Source organism: Chaetomium strumarium, assembly GCF_033439665.1.
Source record: "Chaetomium strumarium strain CBS 333.67 chromosome Unknown B0T15scaffold_1, whole genome shotgun sequence".
NCBI classification, from domain to species: domain Eukaryota; kingdom Fungi; phylum Ascomycota; class Sordariomycetes; order Sordariales; family Chaetomiaceae; genus Chaetomium; species Chaetomium strumarium.
In genome coordinates, this window is record NW_026944429.1 from 5,321,637 (window position 1) to 5,340,378 (window position 18,742).

General features: G+C 56.2%; 6 protein-coding genes across 6 annotated transcripts; 4 read left to right on the forward strand and 2 right to left on the reverse strand.

Annotated features, from left to right (window-relative positions):
• The first annotated feature begins 443 nt into the window (after positions 1-443).
• B0T15DRAFT_58289 (heterokaryon incompatibility protein-domain-containing protein) lies at positions 444-3,031 on the forward strand. The gene is made up of 2 exons (XM_062871092.1): positions 444-1,220; positions 1,297-3,031. The coding sequence occupies exons 1-2, from the start codon at positions 578-580 to the stop codon at positions 2,907-2,909; spliced, it is 2,256 nt and encodes a 751-aa protein (XP_062726762.1). The 5' UTR covers positions 444-577; the 3' UTR covers positions 2,910-3,031.
• A 27-nt stretch (positions 3,032-3,058) lies between these two features.
• On the reverse strand, positions 3,059-5,515 carry B0T15DRAFT_386789 (alpha-N-arabinofuranosidase A; the record flags this gene model as incomplete). Its single annotated transcript, XM_062864341.1, has 7 exons — positions 3,059-3,469; positions 3,560-3,646; positions 3,722-3,742; positions 3,806-4,383; positions 4,474-4,663; positions 4,751-4,867; positions 4,925-5,515. The coding sequence occupies 7 exons, from the start codon at positions 5,513-5,515 to the stop codon at positions 3,059-3,061; spliced, it is 1,995 nt and encodes a 664-aa protein (XP_062726763.1).
• A 3,042-nt stretch (positions 5,516-8,557) lies between these two features.
• On the forward strand, positions 8,558-11,176 carry B0T15DRAFT_58298 (carbamoyl-phosphate synthase L chain, ATP binding domain-containing protein). The gene is made up of 3 exons (XM_062871093.1): positions 8,558-10,806; positions 10,868-10,946; positions 11,002-11,176. Exons 1-3 carry the CDS (start codon positions 8,726-8,728, stop codon positions 11,074-11,076), a joined length of 2,235 nt encoding a protein of 744 aa, XP_062726764.1. The 5' UTR covers positions 8,558-8,725; the 3' UTR covers positions 11,077-11,176.
• An 823-nt stretch (positions 11,177-11,999) lies between these two features.
• On the forward strand, positions 12,000-13,394 carry B0T15DRAFT_520054 (HotDog domain-containing protein). Its single transcript, XM_062868469.1, has one exon. It carries the CDS (start codon positions 12,054-12,056, stop codon positions 13,071-13,073), a length of 1,020 nt encoding a protein of 339 aa, XP_062726765.1. The 5' UTR covers positions 12,000-12,053; the 3' UTR covers positions 13,074-13,394.
• A 2,325-nt stretch (positions 13,395-15,719) lies between these two features.
• Positions 15,720-17,353, reverse strand: B0T15DRAFT_58266 (putative RNA methyltransferase). Its single transcript, XM_062871091.1, has 4 exons — positions 17,098-17,353; positions 16,774-16,898; positions 16,363-16,716; positions 15,720-16,308 (listed from the first exon to the last, which is right to left on the reverse strand). Exons 1-4 carry the CDS (start codon positions 17,125-17,127, stop codon positions 15,792-15,794), a joined length of 1,026 nt encoding a protein of 341 aa, XP_062726766.1. The 5' UTR covers positions 17,128-17,353; the 3' UTR covers positions 15,720-15,791.
• A 5-nt stretch (positions 17,354-17,358) lies between these two features.
• On the forward strand, positions 17,359-18,573 carry B0T15DRAFT_520063 (thioredoxin-like protein). Its single transcript, XM_062868470.1, has 4 exons — positions 17,359-17,581; positions 17,663-17,675; positions 17,802-18,213; positions 18,271-18,573. The coding sequence occupies exons 1-4, from the start codon at positions 17,509-17,511 to the stop codon at positions 18,403-18,405; spliced, it is 633 nt and encodes a 210-aa protein (XP_062726767.1). The 5' UTR covers positions 17,359-17,508; the 3' UTR covers positions 18,406-18,573.
• Positions 18,574-18,742: the final 169 nt, after the last annotated feature.

The window sequence follows — 18,742 nt, forward strand, 5'->3', positions numbered from 1 at the left end:
CTTTACTGGGCTACTAGCCTTATATGTTTGATATGCTATAAGAAGACTCCTCTTACTCGCTCCTGTTTTAGACACACCCAGGAACAGAGCCGTTGCTAGATTGCTAGATCTTTAAGCTTGCTTCACTTCTTAACATGGTCCATACAATACCTGGACAGACTTAACGCTCACAATCCCCACTCTACAGTCAAAATTCGATACAGTAAGCGATATCGAATTTCTAGATTCCTCCCGTCGCCGAACCCCCATATCCAATAAAACAACTAAAGTCCCCGAGGGTAATATCAAACGACGTAGATTGTCCTCCATGTGAAATTGATTTTGTTCAGCTCAGCAGGTGTGACTGCCGGTGTGTTTGACCAAGCCACCATGGCTGCAACCTGACCTGCACTGCCCAATTGATGCCTGGCCAAGCCATATGCGGGCGCTTCTCTTCGTGCGGCGGTTGGGGGTGAAAGGGGGGTCGCAGCCGATGTGCAATCTAAATCACCGCAATATCTGTGTTTACAGTTCATTGGCGGGGCTTTGTTGTTTCCGGCATAGATGATAGAATCACCACACGCTCACGCTGACCGTCATGCTCTCTCGCCACGGGTTGCCACAGCCTATCAGGGACTTTGCACCCACACCAGCCCCGAACCGTGTGTCGGTGGGCGCGCGCAGGGTCTGCAAAGGCTGCGCACAAGACGTGTTCAATGCCTCGCTGGGAGGCTCTCTGCTAGCATCACATGCAGCGGCTTCACCTTCATACACATTAAGCTATTCCAGGCTGGCCCGCGACATCTACACATCGATTCTTGACGGTTGTCGCTGGTGCACCGTCGTCGGAAGTGCGGTGCTTACCAACTCTGAGCTGGAGTATTGGATGCGGAATTGGAACGGATCGCGCTCTGATGGTGCCAGTCTGTTCTCAACTAGCAGCGATGGGGAGACGGAATCGGAGGCAGAGGATGGCGATGCAGGACCAGGTGAATCAGAGGAGGCCACGAATGCCGAAGAAGACGCGACTGAGAACCCTGGCTTCATCATGGTTGAATCGCTCGCTTGCGCTGCCGAATTAGACATCGCGGTCGAATTCCTGAAATGGTCCGACAGCCAGGCCTTCAACCTTGCGAGAGTTACTGTTGAGGCGGCTACGTCGATGGTCCAGGGCCACTGCTCCCTTCAAGAGATGGTCGGCGACGACGCTGTGGTTATGACGCTGGAAGTCATATGCGAAGGCTGGTACTATTCCGCACAGTCCAAACACATCCACATTCCCATGGACTCAATGCTAACGTACCCGGAACATCAAAGACACCCTTGGTGATACTCCATCTTTCTTCCCTGAATGGAATGTCGTTTCTGCGGCCGATGTGAATGAGTGGGCACCGCGCGCAGAATCGTGGCTTCGATCTTGTACCGATCATCATGCATCTTGCGCTTCCACAGGCGGCAGCTTTCAGCCCACGCGACTCATCGATGTGCGCGACCTCAGTCACCCCCTTCTTGCCATCTCCGGCGGCGATGCCCAACACCGTGCCCACCCGTATGCCGTCCTCAGCTACGTCTGGGGACCAAAGCAGGACTACGTCCTCACTAAGGCAACCGTCAGCCAGATGTGCATGGGGCTGGACCTGTCAAGGACCCCGAAGACCATCTCGGATGCGATCAGAGTGGCACATCGGCTCGGCTTCGACTACCTCTGGGTTGACGCGCTTTGCATCATACAGGACTCGCCCGAGGATAAAGCTAGGGAACTACCGCTTATGGCGAATGTCTACAAGGAAAGTTCTCTTTGTATTGTTGCAGCTACTGCCGCGGCGGCCTCGGAAGGATTTCTCGAGACGCCTACTCCTCCTACCCGTTTCATGGTCGAGCCCTTTCAAATCCGGCTCGACTCCGCAGACGGCGGCCCGTCATCCCTGACCTTCGCGTACCGGGCACCGTACATGGCCTCGGCAGACCCAATCAGCACCCGGGCGTGGACCTTGCAGGAGCGTGTTCTTTCCCGGCGTCTTCTGCTCTTCGGACGGAACGGGGTGATGTGGATGTGCCGGGAGTGTTTCATCAACCCCGGCGCAGCACCAGACGCGGGTCCTCCATATCAGACGTCTCTTGGGCCCGACGCCGGAGAGAGTGAAAGCGACGACGAGGGGGATCACGCCGCAGAGCTGGAGCGGTGGATGGCTATCCGCGCCGACTACAGCGAGATGGATCTCAGCTACTGCACTGACAAGCTGCCCGCCATCTCCGCCGTCGCCGCCGAGGTGGGCAGGCGAACGGGCTGGACATACCTGGCGGGCATGTGGGCGCACAACCTGTTCTCCGAGCTACACTGGAGATGTACCAAGCACGGTCCCTCGGGCGAGCAACTTGTGCTCAAGCCTGACAAGGCGAAAAGGGCAGGGTATATTGCTCCGAGCTGGAGCTGGGCGAGCGTCGGCCTCGGCGGCATTGTCGACAGCGAAGGCGAGCGCGGCGACCGCGAGCCCTTTGATTTCACGATCCTCGAGTGCCACGTTGATGCAAGTCCGGACTTTCCGTTCGGGCCCGTATCCGGCGGGCATCTCGATGTACGGGGCAAGGCGGTGGAATTAACCTGGAGACCGGAAGAGAATGGCATCAATCCGGGGTGGGATGTCTCGTTGATCGATGAACAGCAGCAGCTAAGCAGTGTCGGCACGCCATATATAGTGGGCGCGGCGGCACTCGACCCTCTGGATGCGCATCTGGACCCGGCCCGGAAGCTGGTCTGTCTGGGGATGAGCAAGCTCAGGCTCGGCCGGCAGCGCATCCAGCCTATTGAAGGGTTGTTGCTTCTCCCCAGCCAGTCTCATAGCGGCGTGTTCCACCGCATCGGTTTCTTTCGCATGAATGCGCCCTCCGTCTTCGACGGTGCAATGACGAGTATCTTCAGGATTGAATAATAATTAATCAATTCAACCAGTAAGTTGCGCGGTCAGTCGCTAGTAGAGGTTGGCGACCGTGACTAGTAGTATGTATGCTCAACTATCTCTCCCTAGTTTTACCTCCCTTCCCCTTCCCCCAATCCTTATTAACGAACGTCCAACCGGTTTCACCCTCGAAACCCATTTCTCATGGTCTTCCGCTTCGGATGCTTGGAGGGCACCGTTTCGAGGACAGCCACGCTCAGGTTGGGCATTGAAAATTCAAACCTCCCACCCTTGCCAGCCGTGATCTTCTCCCGGGTGGTCTTCACCACGTTGACGCCGGTGAAGGGGTCGTTGTAGCCGTAGGGGTCCGCAGGCCCCGTCAGGACGGTGAGCTCCGCCTTGGTCCCGGGCTTGACGCCCTCGAAGGCCAGCGAGACGGGCACGTCGGCGCCGTCGGTCGAGTTGTACACGGCGCCCTTGAAGATGTAGCTGCCCTTGTCTTCGTTCTTGCCCGTCACGTAGTACAGAGGGTTGAAGGCAGACGACTCGGACGCAACGGGAAGGGTGTGTGTCATGAGGTGGTCTGCGAAGAGCTGTTATTGAGGGGGACCCCGGGGTCGTTAGTATTCTTTTCCAGTCCTCTTCGCCCCATGACCCATGATGGACCCTTTTTTGATACTCACCTCCCAGACATACCAGCTCGCCGACTTGGTCGTCAGAGCTGGGTCGGCGGCGAACTGGATCATGGTGACCGCCCATTGCCACCGGTCCTACCCAAATTGTCAGTATTTCATTTCATTACATTTGGAAAAGTTTTGGTGAGTTGCGGTGTTGTGTTAACGTACCAGGCTGCGAATGATCGGGGCCTAATATGCTGTTAGCATCTACTACACGTGCGTTCACTGATTCAGGCGGCGTGGTAAACATACGTAAGCCGCGCCAATGATTCTATCCGTGTTGCGCTCATAGCCCAGCAGCGAGATGGCTTCGCCCACGGTGCCGATCCAGAACGGGTACTCCATGAGACCGCCATCCCAGCCTGAGCCGCCATTCGGGTGAACGGCAGCTGCCTCGCCGATGATGTGTGTGACGGGGGTCTGGTCGAAGAGGTCGAACTGGTCGACCATGGCGTCGGGGGTTCCGTAGATGTGGTAGTCGCCGTTGCCCGGGGCGGGGATATCGTAGCCGTCAAAAACCGATCCCGACGAGATGACCTGGATGTCGGAATACCTGGCGTTTATGGCCTTGAGGAACATGGGGAAGCGGTACGCCTTGTACGACTCCCAGCCGGCGGCGCCTCCGGCCAGCCAGTCCTCGTTGCCCACCTCGACGTAGCGCAGCTTGAACGGCGCAGGGTGGCCGAGCTTGGCGCGGACCGATCCCCACTTGGTCGTGGGCGCGCCGCTCACAAACTCGATCTGGTCGAGAGCGTCGTCGATGAAGGGCTGCAGCTGGTCTTGCGGCGTGATGTCTCCGTTGAGTGAGAGACCGGCGTAGACGGCGAGGACTGTTATAAGTTAAGAGAAGGTGAATTGGGAGTTAGCCCAATTGTCTCAGTCCGGGCAGGCATATGAATTGAGACTTCATATTTTCTTACCAATCTCCAAGTTCATGTCCTCTGCGAGCTCGAGATACTCCATCAGTCCCAGGCCGTTGGTCTGCTGATAGCCCCAGACGTTGGGGTAGCCGGGACGATCCTCGAGAGGCCCAATGGTCTCTTTCCAGTCCCACCATGTCTTGTTGGTGTAGCCCTCAAGCATGTTACCGCCGGGAATACGAAGCAGCGTCTTGGAGTAGGAGCCATTGGTTTAGCGTACGGTATGAAAAAAAAAAAGGGGGGGGGGGGGGGGGGGGGGGCGAGACTTCAGACTCACAGGGTGAAAGCCCTCAATTGCCTCGGCGAGATCGATCCGGAGCCCATTCTTGCGGCCCTTGTAAGTCGGCGGGAAGAGACTGATCAGGTTGAAATCCAGCGATCCGCCCTTGACGCCCTGCTTTCAGGTCAGCAACCGGTATCAGCTTTCAACAGTACTACCGTCAGAACATACGGCAGCATCAAAGGTCAGCGTGAATGTGTTGTTTGAATTTGGCGCGCTCTTTGTCGGGACCAGCTTAAAGCTGTGCTCGGTCCATTCAGCTGCTCTGGCCTTGGAACGGAGCTCAGTGCTGCCGAACACCTCGCCGGTGAGGTTGGACCTCAGCGACGCCGTGAAGGTCCCCTTATAGTCACCCTTGACCCAGAAGGAGCCGGTGTAAGTCTTCTTCTTCTTGACGTCCATCCCCCAGTATCCGTCGTTGGAGAAGCCGACTTGGCCCTTGGACGAACCGACGGCAACGTTCATAGACGTTTTCAGAGCGCGGGAGAGAGGCTTGTCCAGTGTCTTCAAGGACAGCGCGGCACCGTTGACGGGAGTCCAGCCGCTCAGGTTTGCCGGGAACCGCTCGCTGGACTGGAAGGCCCGGTTGCGGATCAGCTCCGCATAGAGACCCCCGTCGCCCGAGTTGCTGATGTCTTCGTGGAGGAAGCCATATTGGTGCCGTGTTGTTGCGTTTCCGCCCGAGGACTTCACCGTGATCTGAACTGACGAGACCACGGGGGCAATGACTGCGGCCACGATGGCCAGACTGAACCGAACCATGGCTCCTGGTGTTTCGAAGAACGCGGATAACGCATTGAATTGTCTTGCGAGGTAGCAGCACGGCTGGACCTTCTATATATAACGTTATATATGTATATATATATATCTCTAGTTCCGGGTCTATTGTAATATTCACACCATACTATCCGCGCCATGTACGGTACACTCTCTCCCAGCCCCCCGGCACTCCCAATCGGCATTGGTCCGCTTACACAGTTGCAACCAAATGGAAGATTGCCAGATCTCAGGTTCCATGCGGAGAAATTGGACGCTAAATGCCGTCTAAGTTGTTGGTTGGAGGAATCCGGGCCGGCTAACTTGACGCTCGCGTCGATCCGGCTAAATTGTCGACTGGAGAGACGCAGTTGGAACCCGGTTGCCGGCACGAACGCAATATATGCGCTCCTATCGGAAGAAGCCGTTGGCCTTGGCCTTGACGCCATGTAAACAATGTAAACAAACCCCCCCAATATGTGGGCCGAGATTTGAGAGTAGCCCCCCGGCTGAAGTACTACGGAGGTTACCGGCAAAAGTTTTCCAAGTGGGCCAGGTACTGGCAAAGGTGGCCCACCACCCCCTCGATGTACCTTCGCCATGACAGCGCGTCGCATGCGCAACAGTCAATTCAGAAAGGAATATACATTCCGTTGGCATCAATAACTGCCTGTTGCCGTATGGGCATTGTATCTACACACTCCCTTAGAAATTCCTCAGGGACTGCATCCCATGCAGCGCGTACTGCCTCTCGCAGTTGATCGTATGACATCTTTGCTAGGTAGTTGGCTGCAATGTAATCCTTCATCCAGTTCCACGCGTTCTCGATAGGATTCAAATCAGGGCTAAACAGGGGATGGGAATAAACAGAGATCCCTCGAGCCTCGAGCTCCTCGTATGTCACTTGCGCAGAATAAGGAGAGGCATTGTCATATATGAATACCTGACCTGGATGGAGACGAAACCACCCGTCAACAAGAGGGACCACTCTCTCTATATACTTCTCTGAAGTGATTGTCCCCCAATCTTTCTCCTAAAAAAGAGAAGGCCCTTTGCTATATTTCACTAAGTACGACCCCTAGAACATCTATCCTTTTGGCCGTAGTTCGCGCTCGACAATGCAAGTGGGATCGTATGCTTCGTTTTGACAGCGTATGACCCAGACCTTTCGATGGGTACCAGCAGTCACCCAGGTCTCGTCGGTCCAGAGGATTTCGTGATATCGCTCGAGGGGCCAGTATACACGCTCGACAGCGTCGTTAAGGCGGAGTTGTCGGTTCTTCTCGGTAATCGGAGGCTTTCGGTATACAATATAGCGTTTAAAGCCAGCGTTGCGAAGAGCGTAACGGATGGCGTACTCTGAACAATCCCAACCAAGAGCAAGAGGAATCTTCGAGTAAGGCATTCGGCGAGAGGCTTTCGAGGAGGTAACAAAGGCAATTAGCTCTTCAATCTGTTCAGGATTGAGAAGGCTAGGTCGGCCAGAGCGTTTTTTTGGCGTAACATTTGGAGCGCGGCAGGCATGTCCAACTTGGTCGTAAGTAAGCCCAAGTTGTGCGACGATTTGATCGTACGACAGGCCAAAATTGCGGAGGGTTTGAACTTGAAGCCGCTTATCGCGGGAAAGATCACAGCTCTTGAAACGCTGGCTGGGTGGCGTAGAGGGGGGCTCCATTGAAGGTGATGGTGTTGGTGATGACTGTTGCGCATGCGACGCGCTGTCATGGCGAAGGTACATCGAGGGGGTGGTGGGCCACCTTTGCCAGTACCTGGCCCACTTGGAAAACTTTTGCCGGTAACCTCCGTAGTATCATGTAGGTACAGCGAGATCGCAATGGCGCAGGCTGTCATGTCAGGCAGTCAGAGCCCTTCCCGTTCTTGTTCCTCAATAAATCTTCCGCTTTTCCATTTGAAGATCGGACGTATAAAACACAAAACAAATTTGAGCAGTGGTATCACAAATACCCACACATCGAAGCATGCATCGTCAGCAGAAAACATCGAGGCCGTATATAAGGCACGACGCCTACGAGGCTTATACACAGACAGAACATCCCTTCCCTTGCCACTGAAGGTATGTATGGTTTCTCCCCTTGCTCTTCCATTCATATAGGCTTCAATCCCACTCAGCCCTCGACGGGGACCACTTGAACTTATCGGGAGTCTTTGCACCGGCTTCCAGTTCCTTCCCCACGGGCTTTCCTCTCACATTGACTGCAACAAGCCTCATCCGGCTCCTAACCATCCTCATAGATCCTGCTCCTCGATTATTTCCTGAGCTGAGCCAAACACCTCCATCTCCTCCAACTCGTCTTCCCGCTTCACTGTTGCGGAATGCGGACTAGGCCGATGTTGTGGGGGAAGTCACCGGCTTGTCAGGCTGAGTATGCCTAGGTTGAGATAAAACTCTCTAGCGAACTATGCGCACCGATAGTTAAGGACCAAGTTAGGTACCTAGATGGAAGATAAGTAGACAGAGAGAAAAGAACGGAAATAAAGAGAGAAAGCAGAAAGAAAAGAACCAAAAAGTCAGAGAAGAAATAGATAAAACCGGCCAAGAGAACAGAATGTGAAGAGTGATAGTCAAACCTATGAACCTATGTTAGCAGCTCAGTTGATGATGAATTTCGTTCCACCTCCTACTAAGGTGCGTGTCTGGCTCACATCGATTGTTTTTAGATTCCGTTGGTGAACGGCCGCCACAGAGAGCGGCGATGCGAGAGGTGTGGGGATGGTGGATCGGCAATTACCCCGGAATAGGGATAATGCGGGGTAGCGATCCCTGTCGTCGGATGACGTTATGGCATTCGCCAATCCATATCAGAGAAACCGCGTTTCCCATCGCGAAGACAGAAGAGACGAGCTCTGCGCTCTCCTGAAAGGGGCCGAGTACCTAGGCATTGCCTGCCCATCTACCTAGACGGGAGGGATCAATGCATTGAATTTAACCCCCTGTGAGAAGGCTTCCAGTTTTGCGCAGGTCACGGGTCCAGGAAATTAACCCCGGCTTCCATAGGGTCGGGAGACAGGGGGTTACTGGCGGCTACTGTCGGCCTCGGGTCTTCCGCTGGCCTTGGACAGTTGCTCTTACCAACGCCCGGCGAACGCTGCGGTTCAAATCCAAAGTTCTCCCTTTCACTCCTTAGTTAATTCATTGTGAAACTCCCAGATGAGCCATTGAGCCTGCCGCGCATAATCAGGAGTAGTCAGCCCACAATGCGCTCCCTCAAACGAATCTCGCACCGCCTCCGGGCGCCGATTGGCGGCAGCACCGCGTCCTCGCCCCGTCTCCTCCAGGCACCGCGCTTCATATCAACCCACCCGGCCAGCTCCAACACGGCCACGGCCGTCAACCCGATCAAGACGCTCCTGATCGCCAACCGCGGCGAGATCGCCCTGCGCATCGCCCGCACCGCCGCGGCCATGGGCATCCGCACCACGACGCTCTACACCGACGTCGACGCGGCCTCGCAGCACACCAAGTGCGCGCCGCACTCCATCGCCCTCGGCGCCCCCTCGGCCTACCTCGACGGCCCGCGCATCGTGCAGCTCGCCAAGCAGCACGGCATCCAGGCCCTGCACCCGGGCTACGGCTTCCTGTCGGAGAACGCGGCGTTCGCCCGGGCGTGCGAGGACGCCGGTATCGTCTTTGTCGGGCCCCCCGCCAAGGCCATGGCGGATATGGGCGACAAGGCGCGCAGCAAGGAGATTATGACCGCCGCGGGGGTGCCGTGCGTGCCCGGGTACCATGGCCCGGAGCAGACCGCTGAGCAGCTGCGGGCGCGGGCGAGGGAGATCAAGTATCCCGTGCTGCTGAAGAGTGTGAAGGGCGGCGGTGGGAAGGGGATGCGCATTGTCAGGACGGATGACGAGTTTGAGGCGCAGCTGCGGAGTGCGAGGGCCGAGGCGCGGGCGAGTTTCGGCGATGGCGGGGAGGTGATGCTGGTGGAGAAGTATGTCGTGCGGCCGAGGCATGTGGAGGTGCAGGTGTTTGCGGATCGCTATGGGAACTGTGTTGCGCTGGGCGAGCGCGACTGCAGCGTGCAGAGGCGCCACCAGAAGATCCTCGAGGAGAGCCCGGCCCCCTTGCTCGATGACGCTACCCGGCATGACCTCTGGGACAAGGCAAGGACGGCGGCGCTGGCGGTGGGATACGTGGGCGCCGGCACGGTTGAGTTCATCCTCGACAAGGACACGGGCGAGTTCTACTTCATGGAGATGAACACGCGCCTGCAAGTCGAGCACCCGGTTAGCGAGATGGTGACGGGCACAGATTTGGTCGAGTGGCAGTTCCGGGTCGCCGCAGGCGAACGGCTACCCCTGACGCAGGATGAGATCGAGGCGCGCATCTTGGAGCGCGGCGCCGCCATCGAGGCCCGTATTTATGCCGAGAACCCGGACAAGGGGTTCTTCCCGGACTCGGGCAAGCTCGTGCACCTCGTCACGCCCGACACAAATGCCGATGTGCGTATCGATGCTGGGTTTGTCGAAGGGGATACCGTGTCGGAGGCATACGACGGCATGATCGCCAAACTGATCGTGCGCGGGCGGGACCGCGAGACGGCGATCCGCAAGCTGGAGCTCGCGCTGCGCGAGTACGAGGTAGTTGGGCTCAGCACGAACATCGAGTTCCTGAAGCGGCTGTGCCGCAGCCAGGCGTTCATTGAAGGCGATGTCGAGACTGGCTTCATCGAGCAGTGGAAGGACGAACTCTTCCAGCCAAGGCATACTTCCGACGAAGTGTTTGCGCAGGCTGCGCTTGGCTTGCTCAGCTCCCAGATGAAGTCCGGCGCCGGTCCGCACGGCGGGTCATTAGGCTTTGGCGAGGCAGGCTTGCAAAGCACACGGAAATTCGCCCTCCGCGTTCGGAATGATGCTGCTGCGGAGGAGAGCGAAGGCGAGGTAGTCCAGGTGAAGGTGTCACAGCGAGGCTGTGCGCTCTACAGCGTATCTGTCTCGCGGACTGGCGGCGCTGCTAACCCCCAGACCCCTGTGGTGTTCGAAAATGTCGTCTGCGAACCATCGCTTGCATCCACCACTAAGACGAAGCTGACGACCTTCTTCCCCATGGCCCGCGTCGAGTCTACTCTGGTGCAGGACCCTGCCGCCCCAGAGAAGCTTACCGTGTTCCAGCTCGGCGAGAAGACGGAGCTGACGCTCGTGCCGCCGGACTGGTTCGACAAGGCGCTGGGCCTGAAAGAAGTGGTCGGCAGCGTCGTGGCGCCCATGCCGTGCAAGATCTTGAGGAACGAGGTTACAGAGGGACAGGAGGTGGAGAAGGGAGCACCGCTTGTTGTGTAAGTTACTGGAACTTGGTCATAAGTGAGGCGGAGCGTTGCTGATCCATACTGTGTGCAGTATCGAGTCGATGAAGATGGAGACCGTCATCCGGTCGCCGCAGAAGGGGGTTGTCAAGAAGTTGGCGCATAAGGAAGGGGTGCGTACGCTGTGTGCCGTTGCAAGGAGAATGGCTTTACTGACTTTTGCAATAGGATATCTGCAAGGCTGGCACGGTCCTCGTGCTATTCGAGGATGCTGAAGGGTCTGGCGCGGCGAGTTCGTCATAGTCAGGTGTGGCCACGAGATGAGGTGGCTGAGATGTCCACCGGCTGTGAGGCCGTGAATGCCAGGCGTTTCTTGGAAGTGACGGCTTCTCTTCGTCTTAACAGTTTGGTTACGGGAAATAGGTATTCGCGTTATGGATTGCAGTGGAAGACGGTTTCTAAGCAGCATTGGCGTTTTGTGGTGAGCGATGGATAGCATGCCATGTATATGACATATACACAGCTACAGCACTATGACCCGGAGTTTGTGTTACGGCGGATAAATATGTTAGCTCCCATTGCGTTACGTGTGGCTATGAGGATCATTCGAGGATATGGTATTTCAGTCAATGGACTTGAGGATGTCCGTGCTTTACTATAGATCTGGTGAAGAAACAGAAGACGGCGGGAGTGAGGCTAAGGAGGGCTTAACCCATCTGCCAACTGCCACCTGATTATACGGAAACTGGTACTGAGAGGCATACAACCATTTACTAGAATTGATAAAGTGTACATGGAGAGGTCGTTGTATGTTCTGCACGTTCGAATGCCATACACCGTCCCGGGACAGATGTCGTGGTGCGCGCCATGATACCCCAACTGGATGCGATAGCCAAGGGGGGACCTTGCTTCGGACGTAGGGTCCCGGAAGTCGTCAACTGCTGCGCTGCTGAGTACAGTGACCTTCACAACCCTGCTCCTCCTGCCTTCTTATCGCCCGGACTAAAGTTAGTAAGGTGTTGACGACTGCTGCTCTCCAGAGCGGCATCTCTAATCGCTGATAGTGTGCCGAGGCATAAGGTACGGTACGGTACCTTAAGGCACCTATGAGCGAACCTTGATGTCTTCAGGTACGGCACCCCACATTTTACAAGGGACCCCACCCATTGTCCAATGAAACGGCGTCGCAGAACTTCAACTTCCAGAGCCGACTTGGGCCGGTTCTCTGAACCCATCATCTCCCAACCTGCACCTTCGGCCAGTGAAATAAGCACAGCATAATGGTAACGAGGATACCATACGGCCAGCTCCTAAAGCTGGCTCAGCGCCACGGGTATGGGTCCAGCCTCGCGACTAAATACTTCCAGCCGAAACCGTCGATCTTAGCCGTACAAAGTCGCCAGCTCCAGCCCTTGTCAACATCTCCGACCCCCCGGCAGGAACCGAGACACCCACCCGTTCCCCTAAACCCATCAGAGCCAACCACCGTTCAAGCAGAGCCTGCCGATCCAGAACAGACATCGACAGCACCACCACCATCACCAAAGACGAAACCCCGCCTCGCGCCGCGCCTCATCCTCGCCCTAGCCTTCACCCTGCTGGGCGCAACGCTCGGCTCATCCGCCCGCCTGCTCCTCAACCCGCCCACCCCTCCGACACCGGGCAGCGAGGAAGACACCTACACGACCCGCGTCCTGCACGAGCAGGCCTCCAAGCTGCCCATCGTGCAGCAGCTTTCCTCGGACGCCGCAACGTGGGAGGAGAGCTGGGCCGCGTACGAGTCGCTCTCGCCGGAGCACCGGGCGCAGCACATCAGCGCGGGCGCGCTGGGCGGGTCGCGGGGCGTGGGCGGGTACCAGCGGGTGTGGCGCAACAGGACCACGGGCGAGCTGGTGAGCGTCATCTACTTTGGCGCCGCGACGGCGGGCTGGCCCGGGGTGGTGCACGGCGGGTGTCTGGCGACCATCCTCGACGAGAGCTGCGGGCGGGCCGCCTTCCGGGAGTGGGGCGGCCGCGGGGGCGTGACGGCCAGCTTGGGCCTCGAGTACAAGAATGTCACGCTCGCGAATGGGTTCTACGTCGTGCGGGTCCGGGTCCGGCCCGAGGAGGAGCTGCCCGAGAAGGAGAGGGGCAAGAGGCATTACAAGTGCTTCGTGGATGCTACTGTTGAGGACGCGGTGACTGGGGCGATAACCGTTGTCGCGGAGGCGCTGTTTGTGGGTGGCCAGGGGAAGAACGGAAAGAACAAGATTGGCGGAGTGTTGCGTAAGAATCCGCAGGACGCGCATCTCCGGTTTTGAGTCACGAAGTGTCTCTGAGTAGAAGATGGTGCTGCGAGGTGGGATGTTAGATTTAGACACTTACCACCGGGTCGGCGTCGGCGAGCTGATTACTTCTGTTTGTTGATACCATATCTACGAGATGGGGCAATGGTTTAATACCCTCTCAGGGCGACCAGGTATAACCATTGATAGCAGGCTCCGCATTCCTGTACCTCAGTGACGTCTCACCTTGGTTGGCTGACTACCTACCTGTTGCCTAGTGATGAAGGAAGCAGGAATCCTTAAACTAGGGTTTTCTTGTCATGGCTTATAAACAGGGGACGGGTGGCGAAGAAGCCAGTATGTAATGCAACCAGCTATGCTCTCCTTCCCATTGCCAGCGAACAGCACCTTTTGCGAATCTTCTCTTTTGTTTTTTCTATATACGGTCTTTCCGCTAACAGTCTACTCCAAAGTAGTTCACAGGGTTCGTTTACCGCACGCTTTTACCCCTGAGATGATCAACATGGCTTTACTTCTTCCTTGACCCATTCAAGTCACCCTTCCAACTCGTTTTATCATCCTATATTTGTATCACCCGCTGAACCTGAATATCAAAGTTATTTTCCGTCCAGTACTGCCGTCTACCCCAGGGCTCTACTCGTTCTCATATCAAGAGCTTATGATTCGTGCCCTACAAAGTCACTTGAAGTGCTGTAGCCATTGCATCTCTGACGACGGTTCTCAAACGATCTAAACAACAAGCTGGGATGTCAGCTCCCAAGCAGTGTTACCTCGAGCGCCTCCCACACTGCCATGAGACTTGGCCCCCTATAATAAACGAGCCACACAAGATCTGCGCATGAGCGAGTGGCAAGGGTGCTCATATTATTCCATCCACACGAGGCCGAAATCTGGCCTCACCTTTCCGCAGGACCCGGGCCGGCTGACCTGGAGTGCCTCGATGCTGCGTCCGGGCCAGTCAACGAAACGAACGGGCCGGGCGAATACAATACGACGATAATAAGCCCACCAGGTCGGTAACTATATCATATATGTATCCGTATTCATGTTTCGTACCAAACCCCCAAAGGCGTATCCCGCCGACAAGGGTACCGAAAGAGTCCTTCGGAATCTTGGCCCCCAACCGCCCCAACCACAACCACAACCACAAACTTCTCATCTTTGGGTCCGGCAGTCGGGTCCTACAAAAGGCGGTACTTGTACATGTGTAAGCAGACCACAACGCCTACTGCCGGGCAGAGAGAGGCTAGAGCCGAGGACTGGGTGAACACAAAACAAAAAGCAAGGATCGGGATGCCGGTGGCTTTCCCAGTTGTGCGGGTTGTGTAACGATAAGAAGTGTCCGAGTTGTTAATCAAGCGGGTACCGACTCGCCTGGGTACGGTACACGCCGAGAGTCGGGGTCGGTGCAACACTGGCCCTGCTGATCGGCTAATTTTGTCTGACCACCCTCTTTCTCATCAGTTTTCGTCTACTTCCTCGATGTATCCGGTACATATGTAGGGTCGACTGACTCCGCTGCCCAACGAGATAAGTTCACAAGCAATGCTAAAACTAATGCAATCCTCCTCCGATAATTCCTTGGCGGAAAGAGGCTGAGGTCGTTGGATGCAAGTGGTGGTGGTGTAAGCAGCAGTTAGGTCGGTGCTAGAGTAATAAAGTAGGTAAGCTGGCGGCGTCACGGGCCGTCTTGCCGAGCATCAACAAGCCTCAGCTACTGGGCTGGCTGTAAGTCGCTCGCTTGCCATACTGTGTGTATCGAGGTACTCGACATGCACCTCTCGTGAGCTCCTCTTCGGCGGAGGAATCCTCACATACCTGGTACTAGCGCCGCCAAGTCCGTTTTTCTTCGCGATGCAAGCGTTTCGAAACGGACGAACGGACCGAATGTTGCTGATCTATGGTTCCGAGGGATTTGGGGAAGTTCGCGAAGAGGGGGGTGTACGCTGCCAGGGGCCGGCTACGTACACTAACTTAGCTGGTAATCTGTGACCCGTGTCAGGTCCCGAGACACACCAAGGGCCTTTAGCGAGCTGCATGGCTCTTCCTGCACGTGAAGAAGGGTGTGACCGAGGGCGTGGCTGGCTAAGCTGGTGGACAGGACAAGTTGGACCCGGAGGGCCAGTGTGATCCTTTCGTCGCCGAGTCAGGGAGCACTTGAGTGACAAGCTGGGCGAGAATCGAGAGCAATGTTGAGAGTAATTCACGGTACCAGTTCTATTCTTGTGTCTCAGAGCCCTTCCCCTAAGAACCGTGTGTAGATCTTATCCTTCCCTATGGGTGCCTGGTCTCCGACGGCAGAGTCAATCTTGTGGCAGTAATTAGTGACACAGCTGAAACAGCATATTTGCGGGGTCGAACCAACAAACAAGACAGTTCGGTGCTAGCAGGGCACTGTACCTCTGTGCTGACCTGTCCCCGTGGTTGTGTTCCATGTCCTTGACAACGACGCATCAGCATAAGAATCGGATCCTGGGAATGGCGCCGGCGAAGGGCCGCCGACATGCGGTACTCGAAACTCGTCGGTCCTCGTTGCGACATTGCTACAGTTGTGATAGGCCACCAAGATGCTCGAGGACAAAATGCTGAGCCAATACAAGAAACAACTGGCCAGGAGCGGGATGGCCAGAATGTTCTCCTAAGGGGCGAGGTGGTGTTGGCACGGGTAGAATTTCTGCGGTCAAGACTTGAACAGCGCCGTGGTTGAATTCATGCTGGCATTGCACCGCCAGCTCAACTGCTATCCCACAACCTCCTTAGCCCGGTCAGCGCTATTAACAGCGCCTCATCTGTCTTGATGCCCCTCGTTCCCTGATTCGGCAGCACGTTCACCCAGTGGTCGAACAGCTCCTTTGTCCGCGGGCCGGCAATGCCCATCTCGCCTAGTTGCGGGTCGTTCATGGCCGCAAACTCCAGGCCCCGTGGGCCGCCAAAGACGATCAGTAAGTGGTTGAAGTTGGCTGGTTCGTAGCTGGGGAATGCTTTTGACAGAGGGAGGCCGCGCTCCGAGGTGCCGATGCTCATGTCGTAGCCGTCTTCGTATGGGCTTTCAGTGAGGACGTTTGATAGCGATGAGGCTTTCCGCACGCTAAAGCCCCAATAGTAACCTGCTTCCGTCCTAGGCGCGGCAGGATGAATCGGTTCCGGCGTGCCATAGGAGTCGTCGGGCATCTTAAGCGTCACCCGAGTCCTAGGTGGGATCGATTCGGTTATTGTCACGGTGCTGGGCATACCGATGTCCACAACCGTGCTGGGTCCATTAGCGGCGCGTTCTAACCGTCTGTCACATCTGAAAGCAGCTTACCCCTTCCCCGCCTTTGGCGGCGTTTCCAGCGTCATCCCCTCCCGGTACGGTAGCCACTCGTCCTTGTGCGGGTGATGCGGCATCTCCAGGTTGGGGAGCAGGCCCTGGGATCTTAGATTTGGGTGCAGTGGAAAGAGAACTTTGCGCATGAAGGGAGGCGTCTCAAGGTAGGTCAGGAGATGCTCCATGAAGTGCGCCGGATCCACATCGCCTGTGTAGGCATCTGGGTCGGCGTTGGTGATGCGCTGATCGACAGGGCTGTCATCGAAGACGACGATCTCGTCGACAGAAAAGATGGCTAGGGCCCGTGCAACACGGCCAACATTCGTCGTCCTTTGCTCTCGTGTGACGCAGCTGCCTCAGGAATTAGCAAGGGGCTGGAAAACTGCAAAAGCGAAGGCGCATTCTTACTCCGTGATTATGCTCGTAGGCACGGCAATGGAGACGGTCCACTCTCGCGGCTCAGTTGGCCGGAACCGGGACGGTGCCCTGAAGTTTGGTGGTGCGCCGTCATCCTCGGTGTCCAGACGGCGTTTCTGCAGCGCGTGTTAGCTGCTGTCGCGAAAACCAACTGAAGCGAGGAGGCCCGGCGTTCAAGCAATCAGCAGGGTTGAGTAAACCCTCTGTCAATTGGAAACCCTCAACTCGAAAAGCAGGATCTCACTCGGCGCTCGTCACCTGTCTCGAGACTCGTTCTTCCTCCTTTTTTGCCTTCAAGAAAAAGCGTTGACTTACTTTTGACTGGTGTTCGTAGGGAGGCGCCATGGCTGTCACAGTACACAATAAACAAAAATAAAGGGGGTATCAACCGCAGATGCAATCTTCGCTCTCTGAGTCCAGGACTTCAAGCATCTCATAGGATCGATCATGAATGATCCAGAAGTTTTGGAAGTACGGCGGATTAGTCTGGCAGAATGTGATGAAAACTTGACCGCCTTTCGCAGCGTTCCACAGATGAGAGGCCTTAACCCTAACCCGATAAATTCCATATATTGCCCCCCTGCCGATCTGAGTGGACAGCTTTCACGGATGTCGTCAGTTGCTGGTGCTCATCAGTGCTGACAATTGCTTGTTACCGTTGAATCGCGATTCTAAACTCATCATCAAGAACTCACACGTAGCCCGACGCTCAGCACCCTTGCGATCATGACGATAAGTATCGGCTCATCGGCGCAATGGCGCCAAATTCTAAGCTCCCATTCCATCGTTATCGTTGACTGTAAGTCTTCTTCTAGCGTCAACTGGCCCTGCCGGATAAGCTTTGATGGAACCGCCCACTAACCTCGTGCTCAACATCCAGTCTACGCGGATTGGTATGTAACCGTGTACATACTAGCTCCGGCTCGCCATGCCTATGTCCTGTTCATAGAAGAAGACGAGGACCACGTGTAAAGTTCAAATTTGCACATCCAACTAACACCGCTCGCCACGCTGCCTAGGTGCGGGCCCTGCAAGATGATCGCCCCAACCTTCGAGTCCCTCTCGACGAAGTACTCCAAACCGAACAAGATCGCCTTCTGCAAGGTCGACGTCGACAACCAGCGCGACGTCGCCCAGCAGTATGGTGTGCGCGCCATGCCGACCTTCCTCGTGCTGCGCAACGGCTCGGTCATCGAGACCATTCAGGGCGCCAACCCGCCCGCTCTGACGGCTGCCGTCGAGAAGGCCGTCAAACTGGCCGGTCCGGGCGGCGGCGGCGGCGGCGGCGCGACCTTCTCTGGGTCAGGACAGAGACTTGGTGGGAGCGGGGTTGGGCCTAAGACGGTGAGGAGGCCGATGAGATGGGCTTTGAAGCCGGTGTTGGAGGCTGTGATTGCATTTTTCGGCTTGTATTTCTGGTCGTTGTTCTCAGTGAGTACATGATTATACTGGATGATCAGGTCTGCAAGGGTGCTAATTTGCTCGCAGCTTGATCCGTACAAGTCCGCTGAGAACTCGCCGTTCAACAAGATCAACCCACCGGCGAGGGTGCAGTCGGGGACAGGGACGAGACTGGCGGCTCGTCCGGGGTTCAAAACCCTGGCCGACTTGGGCAGCTCATGATCTATCCTTGGCTTGGGCGGCTGGGACCTGGTGTCTGGGCGTTTAGGGATTGGGCTTTGGATGTTTTATTTCGTGGGTTTGCATTATCTCCATGTACATTGAGAGCGGCTTTTCTTCTACATGAAGCTTTACGAAATCACGATACTGCAAAAATCACTGTTTGACTTACATTCGCCACTCCAGGGCCCATGGCTGCAGGCGGAATCCACCAGGGCGACCATTCACCTGCAGATGAGCGGGGCGACGATTTTGAAATCAGATTTTTTGATTGGCTGAATGTTTTAGGAAGTTCCACCGTTCTGGGACTACGCCCTCGAGCTCCGGGCGGCCAAACTCT